Here is a 22,387-nt window from a genome sequence, read left to right as displayed (position 1 = left end):
TTCATATGCTCTTTGTGTTCTATAAACCCACCACAGAAGTAGGACCATAGGATAAAGCCTTTCAAATTTCATACTACAAAGCTTTTTCTATCAAGCCCTTCATTTCTTCTCTTCTCCCCTTTGTGAAGATTTAAGCCAACAGATAAGTCTTGCCTTGTAGTCCAAAGGTCAATAAATCCACCCGACACACACCTGTGGGGAAATTAAACAGTTACCTTGTCCTCATGGCTGCATTTTCTAAAATGACTTTCCTCTGCCAGTACTTTTAGTCATAAGCCCTTTGCAGCAAATTCTGCAGACACATTTATGCCTTGAAGCTGTACTAGTGATAACAGGGGAGTTGATTTCTACCATACAGAGTGGTTTCATTTTTCAAAGTATTTTCAGTTACAATCGGTTAATATTAATTGATATGAGGCAATCAGAGAGGGTAAGCTAGGTGTGCTGGGATGGGATGTTTTTGTTCCTTTTAAAAGGTTCTAACAACATTAATGTACTGTTTCTTTCTTTCATGTCCTTCCCCAGCTGAGAAAGTGATGAACCAAGGGATCAATATTTGTTCTGCCTAAGCACCTGTTTAAAACTCCAGTTTGAACCATTTTCTCATTTTTGTTCCCTCGCCTTTTCCCCATGTTTCTTCAAAGAGGGAAAGATCCCCAGTCTGAGATGTTAGCCCAAGTGTTTTGTCTTTCCAACAGAGATCAAGTAATGTGAAGTGGCTTCTGAACTTTGGCATGCAAAAACTCCCTGTACTGAATGGCTGCTTTAGATCTAGCTCTCTGGTGAGACTTTTTAATACCTGAATTGATGAGCAGGGCAAAAGCAAGGCACGAGTTCACAGAGGAGCAATTTAGTAGGAAATCAAAGTCTCCCAGTATGAAATCAAAATCTCCCAAGAGAGAATCTCTTTCTACTTCATCAAAAGATACTTATTTTTGCAATGTTCTCCACCTCTTGGGGAGCTGCTCACCTGTGGTCTGTAACAGTTTGATGTCCTCAGATATTCCACATTGCCACCCACGACTTGGGTGCATGGGAGAACGGGCTGCAGTTACTGGGCTGTAGCCCCAGTACCTGCCTGGCTGTGGTGCCCCAGCCGCAGGCAGCTGTTGGCAGCAGCCTGCCTGTGTCCCAGCACGTTGCAGTTCATCTCCTGGTTTATTAGCACCAATTCAGGCAGTTAAGGTTACCTCACAGGAACATGCACAGGAGCAGATGAAATGCTGGCTGGGATCTTGTCCCACTGCCATGGAGGACAGGAGTAGACGCCAGTGGGGAGAGACGAGTCGCACGCTGGTGCCGCGTTGCTGGGCATCCTCTATGAACATTTTTCTCTGCCTTAACTTACTCTCCCTGGTGTTTTGGTAGTTGTCCTTGTACACCTTGAAGGGAATTTCAATACATCTCCCTTTCCTTAACCTTTCCACTTTACAGTTTATTCCTTGTTTTGTGATTGACCGTGTTTGAAATTGGACACAGAGACACGTACCAGTGGAAAACCAAAGGACAGGCCCCACATTGTGCTGCTACTATTAATGGCAAGGCCAGCAGCCAGTGAGTGCACTTGATTATGCCAAACCAGATTAGATGGTACAAACCCTGACAATTTGGTATTATTTTCTGAAGAAACTATGCCAAGTCTGTTTTCTAGTGGGGAGAGAATACAGTGTTTTGGGAGGAAGGAATAACTTTCTTTAGCTATTGAGCAAATACAGAGCATCTGCCTAATACGTGCTATGTATATCCAAGGAAATGTAGGCAAAAAAGTTTATTTTGGAACTTAGTGGATGAAATCCTGTCCCACTAGAGTAAACGGGAGATTTGCCATTGACTTCAGTCAGGCCAGTGTTTCACCCAGTACTTTTTAGATGTTTCTATATGTTATGATAATTCATGAATGAACTAAAACAGTCTCTGTAGAGAATATGTAAGGATTGTTCTTCTCAGCCTTGCAGGGAGTAGTCTTCATTTGTTGCTTACTGCACTGGGGTTCTTGGAAAGAGATATGGATGGGAGAGTCTTTATTACATTAATGATACGTACTTTATCTTATTTCTCTCTTTGGTATAATCCATCAACAGCTGCATTACAGAGAGGTTAGCTAAGAAAGGAGCACAGATGCAAAGAAAATGTCTGCAACCAGATCTGAAGGGGGCTGAGGTGATGTTGTCTGGATGGGGGTTGTAACCCAAGGAGAAAGTAAAGATAGTATCCTGCCCTTTGAGTGTGTCTATCTTGGGTTGTTCCAAGACCCTGATCCAAAAATCTGGTTGGATTTCTGAATGCTCAGGACAGCATTAGTAGCCAGGACAACTTTTCCTTTTTTTTCCCTTGTCATTGTTGCCTCCGTTTTTTGCCTGGCCAGGAGATTCTGATAAATTCTTCTGGAGATGGGTCTTGTCATTTCATCACCTCCCAGCAGCAGATTAATTCAACATGTCCTTTATAAAGATGATCAGAAACTGATACCCATGGAGATTACGAGCTGCTTTTATCCCCCTGTGAGGGTGTAGATCCTGTGCTCCACAGTCTACTTTGGCTACCTCTTGTCTTGGTTTTAACGTGTTAGTTTTGGCCTGGGAAGTTCCAGCAATTCGAGGGAGCTTGTCCTTTCCTGGCCCAGCCACCAGCTAGTGCTGGCCCTCAGCCTGGAAGGCTGCTAATGCGAGAGAAAAAAGGGGTAGCTGGAAAGCCATTTTCTGTTTGAGATCTTTGACTTGGAAACTCGCTTTCTCCTCTTGGTCAGAACGTCTTGGGTGGACTGAATTAGTGGTTTGGAGCTTTGACAAGGGGAGAAAGAGGGTGAAGCTAACGTCAAGCCATTTCTCTTGCAAGACTGCTGTTAGCTGGCAACTGGGGGAATCCTCCATTACCGTAAGGGTGATCAGTTTAAATATTCAGTGAAGTGAAATAAGAAGTGGCCACTCAGAGAAAATGAAACATAGCTAATACAAAGTCTATGTAAATTAGAGTGTAAGAAGATAAACACAACTGGTAGGAGAAAAATGTCAGTGACACTGTTGGTTGCAGAACAGAAGGGTCCCAAGGCTTTGCCCACCTCAGGTGCAGAAGCAGTGGAGCTGTTTGTTGGGTGGTATTGTTTGCAAGTAAATAAGCTTGTTTTTTCAGAGCAACTTGGGTATTTTCTATACTTCCATATGACTAAATCCCAGCCATGATAACTTACTGCCAAATGGATCCTACAGTTATGAATACAGCACTGTTACTTATGCAATTAAAGACGTATATTTTAAATTAATAAGAAGATTTAATTGCTCATTGCTTATCTGTTTAGCAGCCTAACAGTGTGCAATTCTGAGTGCTCCAGCTTTTTGATTTCCACAGTACAATATTGAGTACTAACTTCTAGTTGGTACTTCTGCCACAGCTTTGTCAGGCAATTAATCTAGACAAAAATAGCATGAAATTGTTGCAGTAAATAAAGCATTTCAGATAAGTGCTTTAGTGCTCAAGCAAAGAAGCCTATGGGAATATTTCAACTTATTCTGATTTCCTCTAAAGATTATCTTGGCCACAAAGTACTATTATTTGTCCTTGCAATATGATTTTTTTGCTGGAAAGCTTTAACACAAGTTCTCTTGTATCATATTGCCTTATAATAAATTATCATGATTTGGCTGATGTTCTGGTTTAAGTCTGCTCTAAAACAGAAGGAAGGAAAGTAGCCTAATAGCGATTAGAAGAGTTTTGAGGGTCATGAATTATTTTCTCATTCTGTCACTAGTTTAGGTCTCGGGTCAGAATGCCTTGAAGTCACAGGAAAACCTTTTATTGATTTCAGTAGATTTTGGATCAGGTGCATTCAGTCTGACCTCAGACAAGTCAGGTGCCTTTTGTGCTTGGAAATGAAATGTACGCGCTCTGCTTACCCCTCCAACAGGATTGCTGTAAAGCTCCATTCATTCACATCTGTAGAGAGCTTTAGAACTCACAAACAAATACCACTTTTAAAAGTATAAACAGTTATTTCAGTGTAGTTTAATTCATTTTACCCTCCCAGTGGCTGCCAACAATCTGTTTAACACAATGAAATCCTGATAGTCTGTGTTGACAACTAAGGGCAGCTCTTTCATGACAGAGGGAAAAAAGAAAAGTAGAAAACGCAAACCTTAAGTCTTATAGAGAATTTCTTTGTGTATGAAAATAAAAATTGTGGCTGTCATTTAAAAAGGTCCTCTTATAAAAGAAATACACATTAAATTAGAACTGCTGTTATTTTTTTCATTCCATTGCAATATGGACCCCTCCTGGTTCTTGATGAAGAGTGAGGTGAAATATTGCAGAACTGAGCTACAGAGAAAATATCAGGCTGTTCCAAGCGCATAAGCCAAAATGAGCGTTCAGAGAGAGATCACTGTGTCATGAGCTCATGCTGGCAATATTTTCTTTTTCTATGGGTGTAAACTGAGATTTGAACCTTGAGAGAGACCCTATATTGAGCCTCGCAGGAGCACTTTCATGCATGTTGTTTTCTTTAGCATCAGCAAGGAAGTTGTGAACTGCTCCCAGACCTAGAAAAATGCTTATAGCCCCCAGCAAGTCCTGCTGGGTGATGGTCTCCTCCCCTTCCATCCCCACCACACAACAATAAACTGAAGATGGAGCCACAGATAAAACAGACAGATTTTACTGAGGGGACAATGTCATTTCGCCCTGCATAACTATTTGGGTTTGTACGGTGGCCTGTAAGTCCTGCCCGTTTTCAGTAGAGAGGCAGTGGGCAGACATAGGGACATGGTGGGCATGGACATAGTGGACAGGGCTGGGAGGTAAAAGGCAGAGCGATGTCCCATGCAAGGTGGGCACAGGGTGGAGCCCAGTGTCCCTGCCACTGTGTGGCAGCAAGGAGTACGTGTTGTCCTGACAGCAGCTCTTCCCATGGAGAGTGGGGGCCCCACGGTGGCTGTGGCATCCCTGAGGAAGGTCCGCTTCTGGGGACCAGTCCTCAGGCCAGCTGCACAAATGGTCCTTTTCTGGTTCGTGTGAAGGGAAAAGGATGACCTGGGCACAACCCAAAGTCATCAGAGCACCCTATTTCTCTGCATTCTGGATTTTCAGTCACTGAAGTACTTTGCAGCACAGGAACAGATGGCATTTCAGTTCACTAGGATATTTCTCAGTACTGGTTTGTTTCTGGTAGACATAAGCATCACCGGGATTGCTGGTATAAACACATTCTTCCTCTTCCAGGCAGTTACACCTGCTCCCAGCAGAGTGCAGTCTATTGCTCATCCATTTCCACAGTGAAACACTTTACAATTCCTTTTAAGAGTGTCATATCTTTCTTATTGGCAAAGTCTGAAAAAGCATAGTAGCAATTCTTTTTCTTGGTGCACTAAAAAAGGCTAGTAACTCTTTTAAGGAAAAATGTATTTAAAAACAGATGCACTCTTCTAATCCCTAAAGCGCTGGCACCCAGTCTCAGCATATGACTGAGGCCGGGGGCATCCCAGCATTGGGAGGGACCAGCCCCAGCTGTGCTGGCCCCAAGACAACTACTCTGATGAGTGGGTTTAGGGATCTGTTTTCATTTTCCCAATGGTATTGTTTAGCACAGGGGTGCATTTCATGTTATTTTGAAAGCAGCAGCTGTAAAGCCTTTAATGTGGGAATTCAGAAGCAAGGTGGTCAAGACAGGCACAAACACAAGGCAAGTGCAACTGAAATAGTGAACTAGGCCTACAGACAGTTCTTGCCTAAAATTAGCTGTATGAATTTAGGCTTCCTATGATATTTTCTTGTTCCTGTAGCCATGTTCTAGGGAAGGTATGTATGTATAGAAGTAGAGATTTCCTTTTACAGATGCCTAGCAGTCTTCCTTTTTCCTCTGAATAGATTACAGAAGTTTATCTTGAAGTCTTACTTAAAAGCTTGAGAAGCCTCTGCTTCCTATCCTTTTTGGCTGAGTTCATTCTGAAACACAAACACTGATTTCTGTATCTATTGCTGAGGGACACATGGAAGCATTACAACCCATAAACAGTTGAAGATAACATAGTCAAAGAGACAAATATTCAGGAATATGGCTAGGAGCAACGAAAAGTTATTTAAAAAGAGATTTCATAGACAATTCTATGTTGGGAAACAAACTGCTTTGGGTAATAGTGTGGTGTCCATGCTTGAAACTTTAAAACCACTGCTGTGCCACTCTGATCTCAAACATATGGTGGCCATGTAATTTAATATCTGTGTGTGTTCCTCTGTGGAATGGTGAAAATGAACCTTCTCAGCCACTCAAGGATTCTGCAAAGATAAACTCTGTAAAAGAGGATGAGGACCTTGGATAATTCAGTGAGAGCAACATAAACATAAGATTTCCCCCTGCAGATGTAGAGTGGCTGGAGGAAGCTGGCAGAACTGCTTTTAGATGCAGCTTCTATGTCCAAAATTAAAATAGGCAATCAGCTTCTGTCTCCAACACTCATTCTTGGCATACTTTCAAGCAAACATGATCCATTAATTAGGATTTGCACAAATGTGTTTTCACACATGGTAAAAATGGGTGCCTAACCAAAAGCTGCTAGGTGCTCTACTACCACTTATTGAAATGAATTAGGCAGAATTAGCCAGCAGCAGCTTATTGCCAGCTGCCAACAAAACCAAACCTGCTACAGGAGGTAACACAAACATTCACTCCCCTACAGCTTCTAGGGGGTTTCACCCCATCCAGCTGCACCTCCAGCTGTCGACTCCCCAAAGGAATGATTTGCACAGCACAATGCCCTGAAAATCAGCAGGTCAGGGCACTTGCCTATTGGGATAAGGAGGATTGCTTTGTTCTTGTGTATTTACAGCCTTGCCTGAATAGGCTCTTCAAGAAAACAGGCAAACCTTTTAGGATAGTAACTGTTTTAGTGTCAGTAGGAGCAGAGCAGCCAAGACTCAGGCATCCAAACTCCTCACAAAATTATAATCTGGAAAAGGAGTGGAAAGGCTCAAAAACTGCTGGTGAATTAGTTGCTTTTGGTGTGTGTGTGTGTGTGAGAGAAAATAGCCAGGGGCCTTAATTCACACGTGGATTACAGTATATTTTACTTTGAAAAGCAAAGCCCTTTTCCAATTTATAGCTATTTTAAATAATTACTTAGCTCACACCAGCAAGGGAATCAGCTGGCATAGTGGATTAGCATATTAAGATACAGCTTTATGTGTTGACCCTGTCTCCTCTCAGTGCCACAAGCCTGAGTCCTCAGCAGGGACTTCAACTGATGAAGTGATAGCAGCAGGTTTCCAGATCTCCAGCACACTGTGTGGGCTGCTCTTCTGCTGATGTTCACTGATGTTCATAGATGTAAAAGCCAGAAAGGAACACTTTAATCATTTAGCCTGACTTGGTTTTACTTGGTAATTCCTGCCTCAAGCCCTGTCACTTGTAGCTGAGATAGAACACATCTGCTGACTAACCCTGATTTAAAGACCACAAGCAACAGAAAATGCATCCCATCCTGTGGCATGCTGTTGCAATCATTGTTGCTATTTGCATCTTGTTTGCAGTTTGAACTGTGTTGACTTTTAACTTCCAGCTACTGTATTTTGCCTTGCTGGCACCAGTGGCACTGTGTACAGTGTCAGCCAACCTTAACGTCGGCTCCCTGACATCCCGGAAGGGAAATCTGGGAAGAGCTAATTCACAGCAATCCTCTGCTTGGTGACTTCTTATGTCTTCAGATGTGGTTGTAATGGTTTCATTTTGCTTGCTCTCAGCCATCTCTTGCTTTTCAAGGCTTCAGAGAGGGATTTTGGAAGGGTAGGAAATGCTAGGATATTGTCTTGCATAGGTGTCGAACAACTTATGATGCACTTATGTCCATGAGTTAAGAGGCTCCATCCAGATGAAGATTATCTGTGGATTTAGAGCTCCTGGAACTACATTTAGTCACTGAATACTTTTGGTATTATGTGTAGTTCAGATAAAAACAACAGATGACAAGATTTAGTCATTTTTTGTTACTTGACTCTGTGTCTTTTTTTCTTCTTTCTTACACAGAATTTGACTACTGGATCTGATTGCAGGTTGTGATGTCTTATCATGTGACAAAAATTGATAATCTGGATAAACTCACACATTTTTTGGGAAAATTCAATACAGTAGTCAAGGGAGGTATTCCATCAAGGGAGTATTAAACCTGACCTGGGATTATATTGTATCAAGATTTCTAGAGCTCACTTCCAAGTTTTAGAGAGACCACTAAACTCTGGATTTGGCAGTGGCAAGCAGATGGCAAAAGACATCTTTATGTGAAATGAAACTCATGTAATAAAAAGCTCTTGCATGTTTATTTTGGGTCATCTTAAAGGGGTTGCTTCAGGCCTGCAGCAGCTTGTCAGAATAATAGGCAGAAAAAGAAAGAAGCCTTCCTTCTGCTTTAAAGCTAACTTTATAATATATTAATTGTGATATATTGAAAATGACATGAGGAAGTGAACAGCAATCAAAAGTAGTGGTTTTTACTTCTGAATAAATCCTAGTGCTATGCTAGAGTAACAAAATCTGTGGCTAATCTTATATGTAAAATGAATAGGGTGTAAAAATCTGAAGGAACACCTGTCTAGCAGAATCTCATTTAATTCCACTAACATTTATTTTCATTTTTTTTTTCAATTTTCCAGAAACTTTGTTAATTAAAAAGGATTGGTTATGTATCATGCAGAAACAAAAAGTATCTTCACCCTTCAGGGGACAGTGGGATTAATATAATGTGGATAAAATAACACATTCAAATTTTCCAGGCAGATCCAAACATATTTGAGCTGGATGGAGGTTCTGCACGATCCTGGGGTGGAGAATGTGCACAACACCACTACTTTCCATCTGGTTAGTCAGGAGGAGGCTTTTGGTGAATGTAGCCACTCCCTGTGAGGCAGCTAACAGCAATCAACTTGACAAGTGATGTGATGCTTGGGTTTGCAGCTGGGAAGGCATCAACTGGAAACAGAATGGGATTGACACCACAGATTAATGAAGACCTGAAAGATGGAAACACAGCATCAAGATTAGGCCTGGATGACAGCATGTGAGATAAGTGAACTAGAAATAAAGTTGATGTGAGAATATTGATCTGGGTAATCCTACTTAGCTGGTTACATCTGAGTGACAGATTCTGAAATAATTGGCCACAGAAGGCAGTGGCAACACTCACTCCATGGACAGAGCGAAGGCATTGCGGTACATCTGAAGTGAAAGCAAGGAAATAATAGCATAGCCTCATAGCTCTCAAACCAGCGTGAAAATCTTTCCTACCTTTGAAGTACGTTACTTGCAGTTAGATTCTGGCAACAAAATTATTCTTCATCAGTGAAAGCTAAGCATCTATGCCACAGCAAAATAAGTTCTGCAGATCAGTTTGTGATCAAAAGTGAAGGAATGGCTACCAGAAAAAAAATCATTCTTAACTACACTATGTTTATAAGGAAACCGCTCCTACACATAGCTTTCTGTTACAGTAACTGTGACCAGCCTTCATTTGGTCACCAGCAAATCTTTTGTGCAGCTGACACTCCTTCAAAGAGGTGTTGCTGAAATCAATATACGTGTGTCAGGGGAACTATAAATAATGAAACACCTGATGCTCTGCAAAGTTAACACTTTCTCCATATACCACGTATTCCAGGCTGAATATCCATGGTGACCCCAGCCAGTAAGGCTGTAGACAGACATCCTTTCTTAGATCCAGCTGCAATAGTTGAAGATATTAGTGCTTCCTCACCCCACAGTTTTGCCAGAAAGCTAATTTATATGGGATCTCTCTAATCCAGTGTAGGAAAAAAAAAAATCACTGGGGTTAATGGAAATAATTGTTTCAATGTTACTTAAACTAATCTTTGTCCTTAAAAGTAAACCCCCAGAGGATCAAGGAACACCACCTGGTAGGCAGAAATGGAAGCCTGGTGCCTGCTGGCTGAAAGGCAGTAACAAGCAGCTGAGACCATATTGCCTTCAAACAGCACAGGATGTAACTTCATTGACAGGCTTTTTTTTTTTTTTTTTTTTTTAATTTTTTTTTTTTTTTTTTATTTGCTTGGGCTCTGTCTGGAGCAGTTCAGGCACTCTCTGCCCTCAGATGGCTGCTACTGCCCATCAAATGAGGGCTGGAATTGATCCTGTAGTGCTCCCACCCTGCATCAGTCTCGAGTCAGCTGGTTTGGCTTAAACTGCTGCTGTCGAAGATGGTTTGTAGTAAGCCAACAAGCTGCAGAAAAGGAAATAGTCATGCTGCTTTACCACCTCAGCCATCTATGTCTTTAGCATGGGAGGGTCACATCTTAAGCTGCCACAGCTGTTGTGTGGGGAAGGCAATGTTTGTAGGTAGAATTAACTCTAATAATGATGGATCTTCATGGTTGTAGCAACAATAACTCTGTTTCAGTGATCTTTTGTGCTCTGGTATCACACCACAGCAAATACTGATTTACAAATACAGACTGATTAAATTTGAACAGCTGATACAGTTATCACCTTCTGGTTTTCTTCCTTGCTCAGTTCCTGGAGGTTGCTTCCCTGCTACAAGAATGATTAATTGGCATTTGGAGCTGCTCTGGGAGCACCAGAGTTCACTGCTGCGTATAGTGGAGTAGAGCCATGGCCAGGTAGGGCTGCCTGAAGAGGCATGGCTGGAAACTTCAGTGGTTTAAAGTGAATTCACATGCTTTTCACCTGCCAGAGTCAGAGGCGGCCACCTCCAGGAAAGAGATGGGAAAACAGCTGGAGAAGTAACCATCACTGCTATCTGAGCGTACTGTCTCACGAACAGACGACCCCTTCTAAACTGGAACACACTGGTATTTAGCATGCTCTAAATAGCATCTCTTGCCTTCAAACAAGGTTATGCTCCTGTCCACTTTTTACAGTATAAGGCTTGGGAGATTTGAGGAACTGGCAAGTGTCTTCACTATGAGAGTGACCTGTTGAGGACATAGGAGGTAGCTAGGGCACTAAGAGTTTTCACCCTTTCTTCCTTCAGGATGTCACCATGGCAGCTTTCCTCCATGTCTTATGTGATGCCACTTCTCTTTTTCCTGTAGGTCAGCATGCCACTGAGAAGACAGGGAACAGCAGGGTAACTAAATACACCCAGGAAACAGCAAACATCTCCTCAAGATTTAGAAACTTCTTTTTGTGATTTGTGTAAGAAAAGGAATGAGGTCATGAACATGGCACAAGAGAGTGAAGGAAAAAGCTTAAGAAGGGAATGGAGGAAAGAAGAAAATGCTCAGAGAAGGCAGACGAAGAAGGTGGAGGAACACTTTCAAGGTAAAGCTCATGCTCACAGTAGACAGAACATCTGTAGTGTCCTAAAGATGTGGTATTTCTGGAAATATGCTGTAGTTGGGCAGTGCTTTTATATGACTTGTTATAAAACTACTCAAGTGCCCTGGTCTCACAAAATACATGAATACTGCCAGAACCACAGATAACTATGTCCATCTTTTTCCCCTTGCTATCTTCATGCATGCTGTATCTGAATACAGAACTTTATTCTTTAGGTACTGGCTGACCTTGGTGACAGCAGGTTTTGTTTAGTGAATATTTAGTTTTTGTTTTTCAGTGAATATGCCTGACTGAGCATGATTCACATGTTTTCTTAGTGACTGCATAGCCTGCATGAGACATGGCTGTTTTTCCAAACTTGTTGTGATTCAGTGGAATCCAGGCATTTCCATATTGAACATCTGTGACTTGGGGAGGATCCATGTGTTTTCTCAACGTGTATGAATGGAACTGGCAAGGGCCTCAGTGTTTCCTTCTTGCTTCTATGCTTGTAATTGTCACAGTATATAAATATACAGAGACTTTCTCAGAATGTGTCTAATAAGATCTGACAAAATCTAGCTTTTGCTCAGTCTTGTCTGTCTACATAAGAAGGCAAGTCAGATCTAGCAGATATGATCTTGTGTGTCTCCTCTCCCATGCATGCAGACACACATGTGCACTATGACCCCTAGACTTAATTTAGAACCTAATTCTCCCTCTTACCTGCATGTATGGAACCATTAGGTTCTAAACAGTGTTATAAAAAATACTTCTCTTCCCCTTCTCCTCTCCTGTGTGGATAAATCAAGGGCTGTTACAGCAGCTTTTCCCCCCTCCTCAGGGAATGAGTGCTCTGCCACTTGGGTAGTCCTTCCCCAACTTGGAAGAGTGGCAAAGAGCAAAACAGCTGCCCTCCCAAGTGCTCCTTCAGAGGAGAGGACCGAGCTACAGTAACTCCTCCTGCTACTTTATTGTCTTTGCCCTGATTTTACTTGTCTGTCCTAGCATGAATTTACTTTTCTCTGACCGATTGCCAGATTCTTGCCAGAAAGGTGAAATTAAGTGTGGTAAAGGATCAGTGGGAATAGTAAGAGACTGTTGAAGTATTGTACTTAACTTCCATGGAAAGATGGATGGTTGGTAGTTAGCATTTATATGATGCTGTATATTCTCAGTGTCACTGAAGAAACACTAATTCATCCTTAGACCAGTACCAGTTAGAAATGGGAGTCAGGAAAGTGAAAAAGGAAGAAAATCTGAGTCTTGCCGAGGCTGATGGAAGTTTCTACTTAAAGCTTATTTCTGGTAAATGCTTCCCTGCCATGCTGAGCACTATTTGCTAACCTAATGCTAGAATAAGCAGCAAGCTCTTCCATGGAAAACGAGAAACAGAATATTAAGGTGAGAAAAATCCTTGCTGAATTGAGCAAACCCGTTTATCCTCACAGATTTCTGTCTCATTTAAATTCTTCTTCATGAGGCATGCCTCTGCGTCCACAGGCAATCCCTGTGCCGCTTTCCCCCATCAGCAGCTAAGCCAGGTGGTTCCCCGAGGAATCAATTTCGGCAAAGACCTCTCCAACTTCAGCGTGGCCCTAGAGCAGCGTCACGCTCTCCAGACCCTGCGCGACATGTTAGCGCGTGGGAGCCGCCAGCCCCCGGGCACAGGGAGGGCAGGCGGCGGCGCTGCGCTGGGCGGTGGGGCTCGGCGGGGCGGGGGCTGCGCGGGGCGGTGGCGGCGGGGGGAGCCGCCCTCCCCGCCCCCTCGCACAGCCTTGTCCTTCCCAGCACCGGCAGCATACACGATTTCCTCCCGTGGCGGCGGGGCGAAGCCACCTGCCCGGCGGCGGCGGGGAGCGGCGCAGGCTGCCCGCGATGCCCGTTTAGCGGCGGAGCATTGCGGGGCGACAGGTGCCGGGGCGGGCGAGGCGGCGGTGGTCCCCCGATGGGGCGGGCGCTGGCGCTGCTGGTGCCGCTGTGGCTGTGGGCGGCGGGCCGCGGTTCGGCGGCGGTATATAACCTTAGTCTGTCGGTGGACGAGGGGCTGCCGGCCGAGACACTGGTTGGGGACATCCGTGCGGGGCTGCCGGCGGGCGCGGAGCCGCCGGGGGGCTTCCTGCTGTCGGAGGGGAGCGGCGAGTCGGCGGTCCTGGCGGACTTCCACGTCCAGCCGGAGACGGGCATCATCCGCACGGCGCGGCGGCTGGACCGGGAGCGGCGGGCACGCTACAGCTTCGCGGCGGCCACGCTGCGCGGCGAAGTGGTTCAGGTGGACATCGCCGTCACCGACGTGAACGACCACCCGCCAAGCTTCCCGCGGGACTGCCTGCAGCTCAACATCTCTGAGCTCAGCCCGCCCGGCAGCGCCTTCCGCCTCCCGGCCGCCCGCGACCCCGACGCCGGCTGCTTCGGCACGCAGGGCTATGCGCTGCTGGAGGAGAGCGGCGCGGCGGGGGAGCCGCCACTCTTCCAGCTGCGCTACGGAAGGCCGGAGCCGCTGGAACTGGTGCTGCTGCGGCGACTGGACCGCGAGCGGGCAGACGCGCACCGGTTGGTGGTGGAGGCGTGGGACGGTGGCAGCCCGCGGCGTCGCGGCCGCCTGCGGGTGTCAGTGCGGGTGCTGGACGAGAACGACAACGCGCCCGCCTTCAGCCGCGACGAGTACCAGGCGCGGCTGCGGGAGGACGCGCCGCCGGGCACAGCCGTCTGCCGCCTGCGTGCCACCGACCCCGACCTGGGCGCCAACGGCGAGGTGCGCTACGCCATCAACCGCCGGCAGAGCGACCCCGACGGCTACTTCGCGGTGGAGGAGCGCAGCGGCGTCCTGCGCCTCCGTCGCCCGCTGGACCGCGAGGCGCGGGCCCTGCACCGGCTGGTCGTGGAGGCAAGGGACGGCGGCGCCCAGCCCGAGGTCTCCAGCGCCCTCGTCTCTGTGGCCGTGCTGGACGTGAACGACAACCGCCCCGTCATCCGCCTGCTCTACCTCACCGAGACCGGCGGCCCGCAGATCTCCGAGGGGGCGCGAACCGGCGACTACGTGGCACGCGTCTCCGTCTCGGATGCCGACGAGGAGACGGAGGGTGCGGAGGGCGGCAGCGGCATCGCGCTGGCCCTGCTGGGCGGCGACGGCGCCTTCGCCCTGCGGCGTGCCGGTGCCGGCGTCTTCTTCCTCTGCGTGGCGGGGCCGCTGGACCGTGAGAGCCGCGACCTCTACGAGCTGCGGCTGGTGGCAACGGACGGCGGCGCGCCGCCGCTCTCCGCCGAGGAGCCGCTGCTGCTGCGCGTCGCCGACCTCAACGACGAGGCGCCCGCGTTCCCGCAGCCCCACTACCGCGCCGCCGTCTCCGAGGCCGCCTCCCCCGGCACCGCCGTGCTCCGCCTCAGCGCCTCCGACGCCGACGAGCCGGGGTCGCCCAACGCCGAGGTGCGGTACGCGCTGGAGGGCGAACCGGCCGCGCTGACCCTGCTGCGCATCGACGCGCGGAGCGGCGCCGTCAGCACGCGCGCCCGCCTGGACCGGGAGCGGCAGGCGGCGCTGGAGCTGCGCGTGGTGGCGCGGGACGGCGGGCGCCCGCCGCGCGCCACCGCCTGCCGCTTGACCGTCCGCGTGGAGGACGCCAACGACAACGAGCCTCGCTTCGAGCGGCCGGTGTACCGCGGGCGCGCGCCCGAGCACGCGCCGCCCGGCCGCTGCCCCCTGCAGGTGAGGAGCGGCCCGGCCCCGGGCGCCCGGGCGGTGCGCTCGTTGGGCCGCGGGAGGCGGGTGGGTGGGTGGCCCGGGCGGGGCCTTCGGCGAGGAGCGCCGGCGCCGCTGGACAGGCCCCTGAGTCAGCCCCCTGCCCTTTGGGCTGCTCCCCGGCAATACAGCGGCTCATGGCGTGGCCGCTCTTATTTCGCAGAATCCCAGAATGTTAGGGATTGGAAGGGACCTCAAAAGATCATGTAGTCCAATCCCCCTGCCGGAGCAGGAACGCCTAGATGAGGTTACACAGGAATGCGTCCAGGCGGATTTTGAATGTCTCCAGAGTAGGAGACTCCACAGCCTCCCTGGGCAGCCTGTTCCAGTGCTCTGTTACCTTCACTATGAAGAAGTTTCTACTCAAATTTCAATTGAACCTCCTGTGTTCCAGTTCATACCCATTGCCCCTTGTCTTATCATTGGTGGTCACTGAGAAGAGCCTGGCTCCACCCTCGTGATACTCACTCTTTACACATTTATATACATTAATCAGGTCACCCCTCAGTCTCCTCCAAGCTAAAGAGACCCAGCTCCCTCAGCCTTTCCTCACAAGGGAGGTGCTCCACTCCCTTAATCATCTTTGTTGCCCTGTGCTGGACCCTCTCCAGCAGTTCCCTGTCCTTTTTGAACTGAGAGGCCCAGAACTGGACACAATTTACCCTTTCAATTGAATGCTAGAGTGCAATCAGTGGGGCTCAGTTAATCAGCGCATTTGTAAATACTGTAATCTTCACAAGTGCCCTTAAAAATATATTCCTTATCTCATAAAACTTGTAGCATGGATAATGAGCACAGAAGCTCTGAGAGAATCATGTTATCAGCCCGTGTGACATCCTAGAGGGAGTGAAACTGCGTGTGATATTTTTGAGGACTTGAGATGGTCCTTAGGGTTAAATCAGTAAGACCCATCTGTGGGGGCAAGTGTGACCCACGCTAAAGCAGAGAGAAGGCCAGGTGATGTAACACAGAGGGGCCTGAAACTGAAAAGTGCTTTGGGGATTTTGTAATATTTCCAGAGCTTTCTGCTGATGAAGAGAATCAATTCACTCTGCCTTCACAGAAACTGATCAATGCTAATAGAAAAAGTGTTCAGCTTCTCCATCAAGAACCCCTTTTGTCTTTGCAAGTGAGGTTGAATCGAGGCTTTGCAAGGCCAGGAGTTACCAGACAGCCTTTTTGCTTTTAGCTTGGAAGGACATAACAGGATTTATACATTTGAACTGAGCAAAGTCTTTTCCACCAGTAGTATGTTCACAGCAGTTGATCCTAGGTGGAGGTACAAATGTTTCAGGTTTTGGGCAGAAACTTGTATGAATTTGGGGGAAAACTGTGCTTAAAGAGGAGACCTAGGAAGAGCTGCAATATGTTTTCTCAGTCATTTTATTTTATTTTATTAGGAGCCATTGATGGTGTTTTGGGTCTAAGAGTCATTTATTTAAACAAAAGCTCACGAAGGTCTAATAAAATAAATTTATAAAAAGTTTGGGAAAGTTGAGCCCATAGAGCTTTTTATTTCATATCCCAAACGGAAAAGAAAATCCAATCGCTGTGATTTCTGTTTCCTCCATCCCTGAGGTAAAACTAAAACAAAAAAAAAATCCTACACCAGTGGCTCCAGGAAAGCCCAGAAGAAAGTTAAGAAGGTGATTTTAAAAGTTCACCTTCTCCCAGGCATAGCGAGGGGCCTCAGGGCGGCGTCCGTGGTGCTGAAATGCAGCGGGACAGACAGAAGCCGTCGGAGTGCAGTGGCACTGCCTGGTGATGCAGCTGAAGTCGGTGAATAGCGTTTTTCGTGTTTTTGTTTTTTTTTTTATTTAATTAGATAGAAGCATCCTGAAGGATTCCGGAATTGTTTTAAAGAAAATAAGGGGTGTTTGTGGTTTTATTTATTTATTTTTTTTAATTGTAGGTTTCGACATACTAAATAGCGCAGACTTTCTAGCCTGTTAAAGGTGTCACGTACTGTCAATATAATCTGTGGTGTACTGAATTTTGAAAGCGTCACTGTGCTTCCATAATCCCCTTCTTTTAGAGAGAAGAAAAAAGTAGGTGCTTGTGGCTGAATGATCAAATCTGGGATATTAAAGCCAGAGGTGAATAAGAATGAGGCACAAGAGGCATGTGTAGGAGGAATAGCAGATGAGCATCCCATGATGTTTCTATGTGCAGATCAATCCTGGATCATCACAGTGATGTCCATGTTTAATGCTGTGTTGTATAGTAGGCTTACTAGAATAGTTTGGGTTGGAAAGGACCTTTAAGGTCTTCTAGTCCAACCCCCATATAGGTTTAAGCTTTAAACACAGCTGCCTTTTAAAATTATACTCTTCCAATTTTTTTCCCACCTGTTTTTCTTTTATGCACCTATTATGAGCAGAAGAAGCAGGTCGCTTAATTTTTGTTGCTCCAGGAGTTGCAGCCAGTGATAAGAATGAAGAAAATAGTTCTTGGTCTTGCCAAGCGATTTTTCAGGGTCTGTAGTCCTGTCTCTAACTGGGCTCTGGAACTTAAGAGTAGCATGGAAAGGAGGTAACCACAGACTGTGTTATTGCTGCTCCTGAAGAACTGGAAATGAGCAAAGACACTGAAGAGCTCATGTCACTGAACTTCCTCTGCTTCACAACCTGGGGGGCAGTAAGAGAGGACTGTGGTTGTTTATCACACTGAGACTGGCATTTGTGCTCTGTTTTATGTTCGTATCACAATCATAGTAGCCGAAAGTCTGCTAAACCTGCAAGCAGAGCAGCTCTTGCAGTAGTGCCTCACCAAAATCTGTTCACCTGTGCTTGGAGACTGACTGATGATGAACCATTGCTTTATAGATTGTGTGTCTAGAGCCTCCTGCCCTAGTGCTTTGCTTTTAGCTCTGCCCAGCCATTCAGTACTGAGCAATTTATTCCCTTGTGTTCTTGACTGTGTGTTGATAGTAGGAGATTTCTTTCCTTCTGGGAAACCTTTTACTCCTGATGTGATTATAGTTTAGGTTATCTTCATTCACCCTCTACTCCCCACAAATCTAGCCTGTATTGTGGGTTAGATTTATGACGCAGATCACCTTGCACATGTCTGTGTTTTAATGGTTTCTCCTACTCTATAGAATTCACTGGTTAGAAGAATTAACTGTGTGCACTTAGGAGACACAGAGTTTTCATCAGCTTCTGGAAACACTTCCTTATTCCAGGCATGTGTATGGCCTTTCCTGTGTTGACAAAAGTCTGTTCCTTCCCATGAAGATTGTGCAGTGAGGGAGAATCCGTATCCTGAAAAATAACTGGAATTTGTTTGCATCAGCTAAGATAGGAAAGAAATGTGGCAATGTAATAATTACATCACTATGGAAAATAACAGGTAGAGATCAGAAGTCTGAGCAGACGAATGAGGGGAAGTCTAAATGAAGAAAAGGGAAAATCAATGGGAAAGTAATGGGTTATTGGACATTACAAAGTATAGCAAAGGTATGCAGTGAAACACATGAGCAGCTCTTTAAAGACACTGACAGCATTGATCACATTTTTGTCTCCTTTTGGATATTGACCTTCTGGTTTATTGCACGTCATTATAGACTAAGATTTATGGTTCACTGATGGGATGATTAAAAAGAAGTAAAACTGAAAAAGATAAAGGCACACGGAGGTAACGGTCAACAGAGTTGGAGAGAAATTAGTAGACCAATGCCATTCACAGTAACAGAAGAGGAAGAAGCGGAAGTGCTCTGTGTGATATGATGTCAGCAGATGCTTTTGTAATGCTTTGATTTTTGCAGATGTATGGACATTGCTGTTTCTTCAGGTAGAAGTACTTTATGTCATTTCTGAGTGGTCACTGCCCTTATGGGTGACCTTTCTTACTCAGTATTAATATGAACTTTCAGCATAATACGAATTGGTTTCCTGAAGATCTTCAGCATGACCTAGAAAGGAGATAAGATGGAGGAAAGAGTGTGAGCACCTCAGGTTTTCTCCTGTTTTTCTTACTACACTTTTCATCCCATTCTCAAGGACTAATGTGATTCCAAATGCCTGTGGACTGTTGAGTGATGGTGATGATTATGTCCTAGTTGTGCACTCCTTGGTGTCAGCTTGCCAATTTTAAGTGGTAAATCCACATTATGATGGTTACACCTCTGTGGCCTAGGAGTGAGGAGCATGACAAAGCATCTCTCTTCTGAGCCATTCTCTTGATCCTATGAATGAGTTAAGCAATAAAGCTTTGCCACAGACCTGCCTTGCTACCATAGGTTTAATTCTGATCACAAATTTTATTTTCAAGCTTCTTTAGGTGATTGCAGTGCTTCTCAATATTTATTGTTACAGTTCTCTTTAGTACAATGTCTCCAAATTAGTATAGTATGGAGTTGCCAGACGTTTGTCAGGATTTTCAGTCTTACAGCTGAAGCAGCAATATGTTGTATTTGTGTCTCTGTCATTCAGTGGGCTAAAACTTGATCTAAAGAAAAATAATTCAACACATAAGTTTGGCACCAGTTTTCCTTGTGTTGAACCTTTTACTGTGATGGGGTGGAAATGCCCCAGTTCTGTTTCATATCCTCCAGGGACTCCTGCATGAAAGAGCATTTCTTCCTTATTGGGCTGTGCATAGCCCATAGTTAGAAAGAGATGTGGTGACTGTGGCAGCTTTCAGCTAAACTCATATTTGAACTTAATGAAGATATTTATTTTGTTTTAAATGGTGTAGTACATTCTGTATATGTTTGGGGCTTGTGTGTTAAACTTGCTTCCACTGCTGGCATATGCTGTAGCTTGTAAGGTCTGTGGCACAAATATCATTCATTTTATACCGCACGTGCATTCTTATGAAAGGTATAATGAGTTACCTACCTGTAATTGCATCCTGAAGAGAAAATAAATTTTCATGAATTAGTGACAGTCATGTCAATAGGGTTTTTTATATATTAATTTTCTTCTATGGTTTATTAGAAAATATGTGTTTATTTGCTTTAGAGTAATCTCTGGCAGAACAGAGGAAGAGAAAAAAACCCCATATGTTGTCTGTCAAATGATAAAGACCCATATGCATTCCACTGTTATGACAACTTGCACTTTTCTGGTCCATTAAGGAGGCTGTTTTAACTCACTGGCTAGAGCTCCTCATTTCCTTTTATTTAACAATAACAGACTTTCTGATGCTGAGATTGTGGGAGGTTTGTAAATGCAATGACAGCAAAGAAAGATTCTGTTTACAGCCCTTAAAGCTAACCTACGTATACCAGAAATTATGGAATAATAAACCTGTGGGGTTTTAAAAAATAAAATTTATCTGTATAATATATGTAAGCAGGATACATGGTTTTTGAGGATTTTTAAAAGTGCTTAGAATACCTGAGAGTTGTTCATTTTTACTTGATATACACATTTTTAAGAGGTACTTCCAGAAAAAGAGAGTACTAAAAAAGACATTTTAACATGCATCTTTTCCTATCTTTTCTCTGTGTTCTGCAAAAGAAAAAATAAAACTAAGAGGAGAAAAGGCATGGAGGATGCATCCCTGCTGTGACGGGTGGCAGCTTAGAGACTCTAATCTGTCATAGAGCTGCTGAACAGGTAGCTGTATTTGCTGCAGACTGCATTTTTCTTCCTTGCTTTCCCTGAATGTTGAAGCAAGGAGGTAAAAGGACAGTCCTTTCTCTGATGGTTTTGGTTCTGGGTCATTTAGTCCACACTGAAGCAAGAAATCAAGCCAGCAAACTAGGTTCACATAAGTTATAAAAAGCTGTAAAGTCCAGCTCTTCCTAGTTAGAGGAAAGACAAAAAGAAGCTAGAAGAGATTGGGCCGTTCCTTTGTTGGCTTCTTGAGCTTTCCAGGTCTACTCTTCACTACAGCCAATTTCAATAACTCAGCTGCAGAAAATACTTACTTTGTTGACTTAGAATGCTACTATGTTTTAAAACGAATAGAACTGACAACAGGAAGACCAAACCCGAGACTGAACCATAATGAAATTTATCATTTAAGCTATAATTACAATGTAATACTATTTATTTGTTCATCCAATTAATATTATTATTATTTTACTGGGTCTGAAACCATTTAATGTCATCATTTGTGTTAGGTATATGATTTTGTAGCAACTACTTTTTTTCTAAATTCACAACAAATATCCCTTTGTACTCCAGTAGCCATTTAGTAGATTCTCAATAGATTATAATAGCTTTGTGGCTATAAAATAACTTTTTATGGCTATGCACAACTTTTTGTAATCTATTAATATGTAACTTTAGAAGTAGGTGGTCTGGGCTCGGAGGTTAATAAAAGTCTCTTTGAATCTCTGTTGTAGTCTGCTGATTGCAGTGCTGAGCTGGTTGCATGAAAGAAAACCAAAAAGATCAGAAACCATAATATGTTACTTTCATCATTATTTTTAAGTAACTTTAAATTAATAGTATTTCTACATATTTTGCTTAAGGATTCTAGCTATGGTGCCCTTCTAGGTTTTAGCAACAGGAAACCTATTCAGTTTAATAATTGAAATGTTTATAAGAATGAGAGTCTGTTGCTTAATGCAGTCCTTTCAGTGCCAGCATCCAACACCAAATGGATGCTTTGTAGAGGTATGAAGCTCTGATCCTGAAAATGCAAGGATGTGAGAAATGATAGGTGGAAGCCTTTGACTTTTGCTGCTTTTACTTTGCAGTTGCTCTTAAACGTTCGGTATTCAACACCTACAAAAACAGATCTCTGGGGGTAATTCACCCCCCGCCCACGTACTGAATGTCCAGCTGTTTGCTAAATAAACCCACCACTTAGGAAACATGAAACACTGAAACATCAAAAACATTATTGACATGGAAACATTTGGCTTTTATTTGAGATTTAAAATTATGTGAAAGTTTGAGAGCAAAAACTTTTTTTTTAATTACTGCAGAAAATGACCTTTTTTCACAGTTCTCAGGGGTCTTTTGATTGACGTCAGCAAGCTGGGTCTGGTAAGAGAGGAAGTTTGAAGGCTTCTGCGTGGCTAAGTCCAAAAATGTCTGCACACTTTGGTCTATAGCCATGATGAGAATAGAGACATGCATAATAAAGGTATTGTTGTTAAAGAAATAAGATGTATCCCTAGCTTTGGGGTAGTGGAAAAGGAGTAATGATATTGCGTAGTCTTAATCATGTGCTTTATATTGCAGACATCTCTGTATTAAAGTATTAGCTAAAAGACTACTCAGAGCATCATTGTCAAACACAGAGTCCTTGAAAACACCTTTGTCTGTCAAGTTTGTAGAGTTTTATGCAGCATAACTAAAAAACATTCAGTTAAGTGTCCAGCAAGTGTTCGTTCATAGCGACTGACCTTCTGGAGTAATGATTGTGAACTATTTTTTTAGGTGGAAGGCATTCTAATTCAGAAATGTAGTGGTTTT

General features: G+C 44.6%; 1 protein-coding gene across 1 annotated transcript in view; it reads left to right on the top strand.

Moving 5' to 3' along the window:
• Positions 1-11,172: 11,172 nt before the first annotated feature.
• The window catches only part of DCHS2 (dachsous cadherin-related 2), a gene marked incomplete at both ends in the record, with an annotated part of 118,354 nt that continues 107,139 nt past the window's right edge, over positions 11,173-22,387 (top strand). Inside the window, 3 exons of the mRNA XM_080343841.1 lie at positions 11,173-11,272; positions 12,773-12,905; positions 13,061-14,975. Coding sequence (XP_080199967.1) covers positions 11,173-11,272; positions 12,773-12,905; positions 13,061-14,975 — 2,148 coding nt within the window. The remainder of the gene's footprint in view (positions 11,273-12,772; positions 12,906-13,060; positions 14,976-22,387) is intronic.

Source organism: Nesoenas mayeri, assembly GCF_963082525.1.
Source record: "Nesoenas mayeri genome assembly, chromosome: 4".
NCBI lineage: Eukaryota > Metazoa > Chordata > Aves > Columbiformes > Columbidae > Nesoenas > Nesoenas mayeri.
Note: the sequence above shows the minus strand (reverse complement) of the source record. Positions and strands in the feature narration are given on the sequence as shown.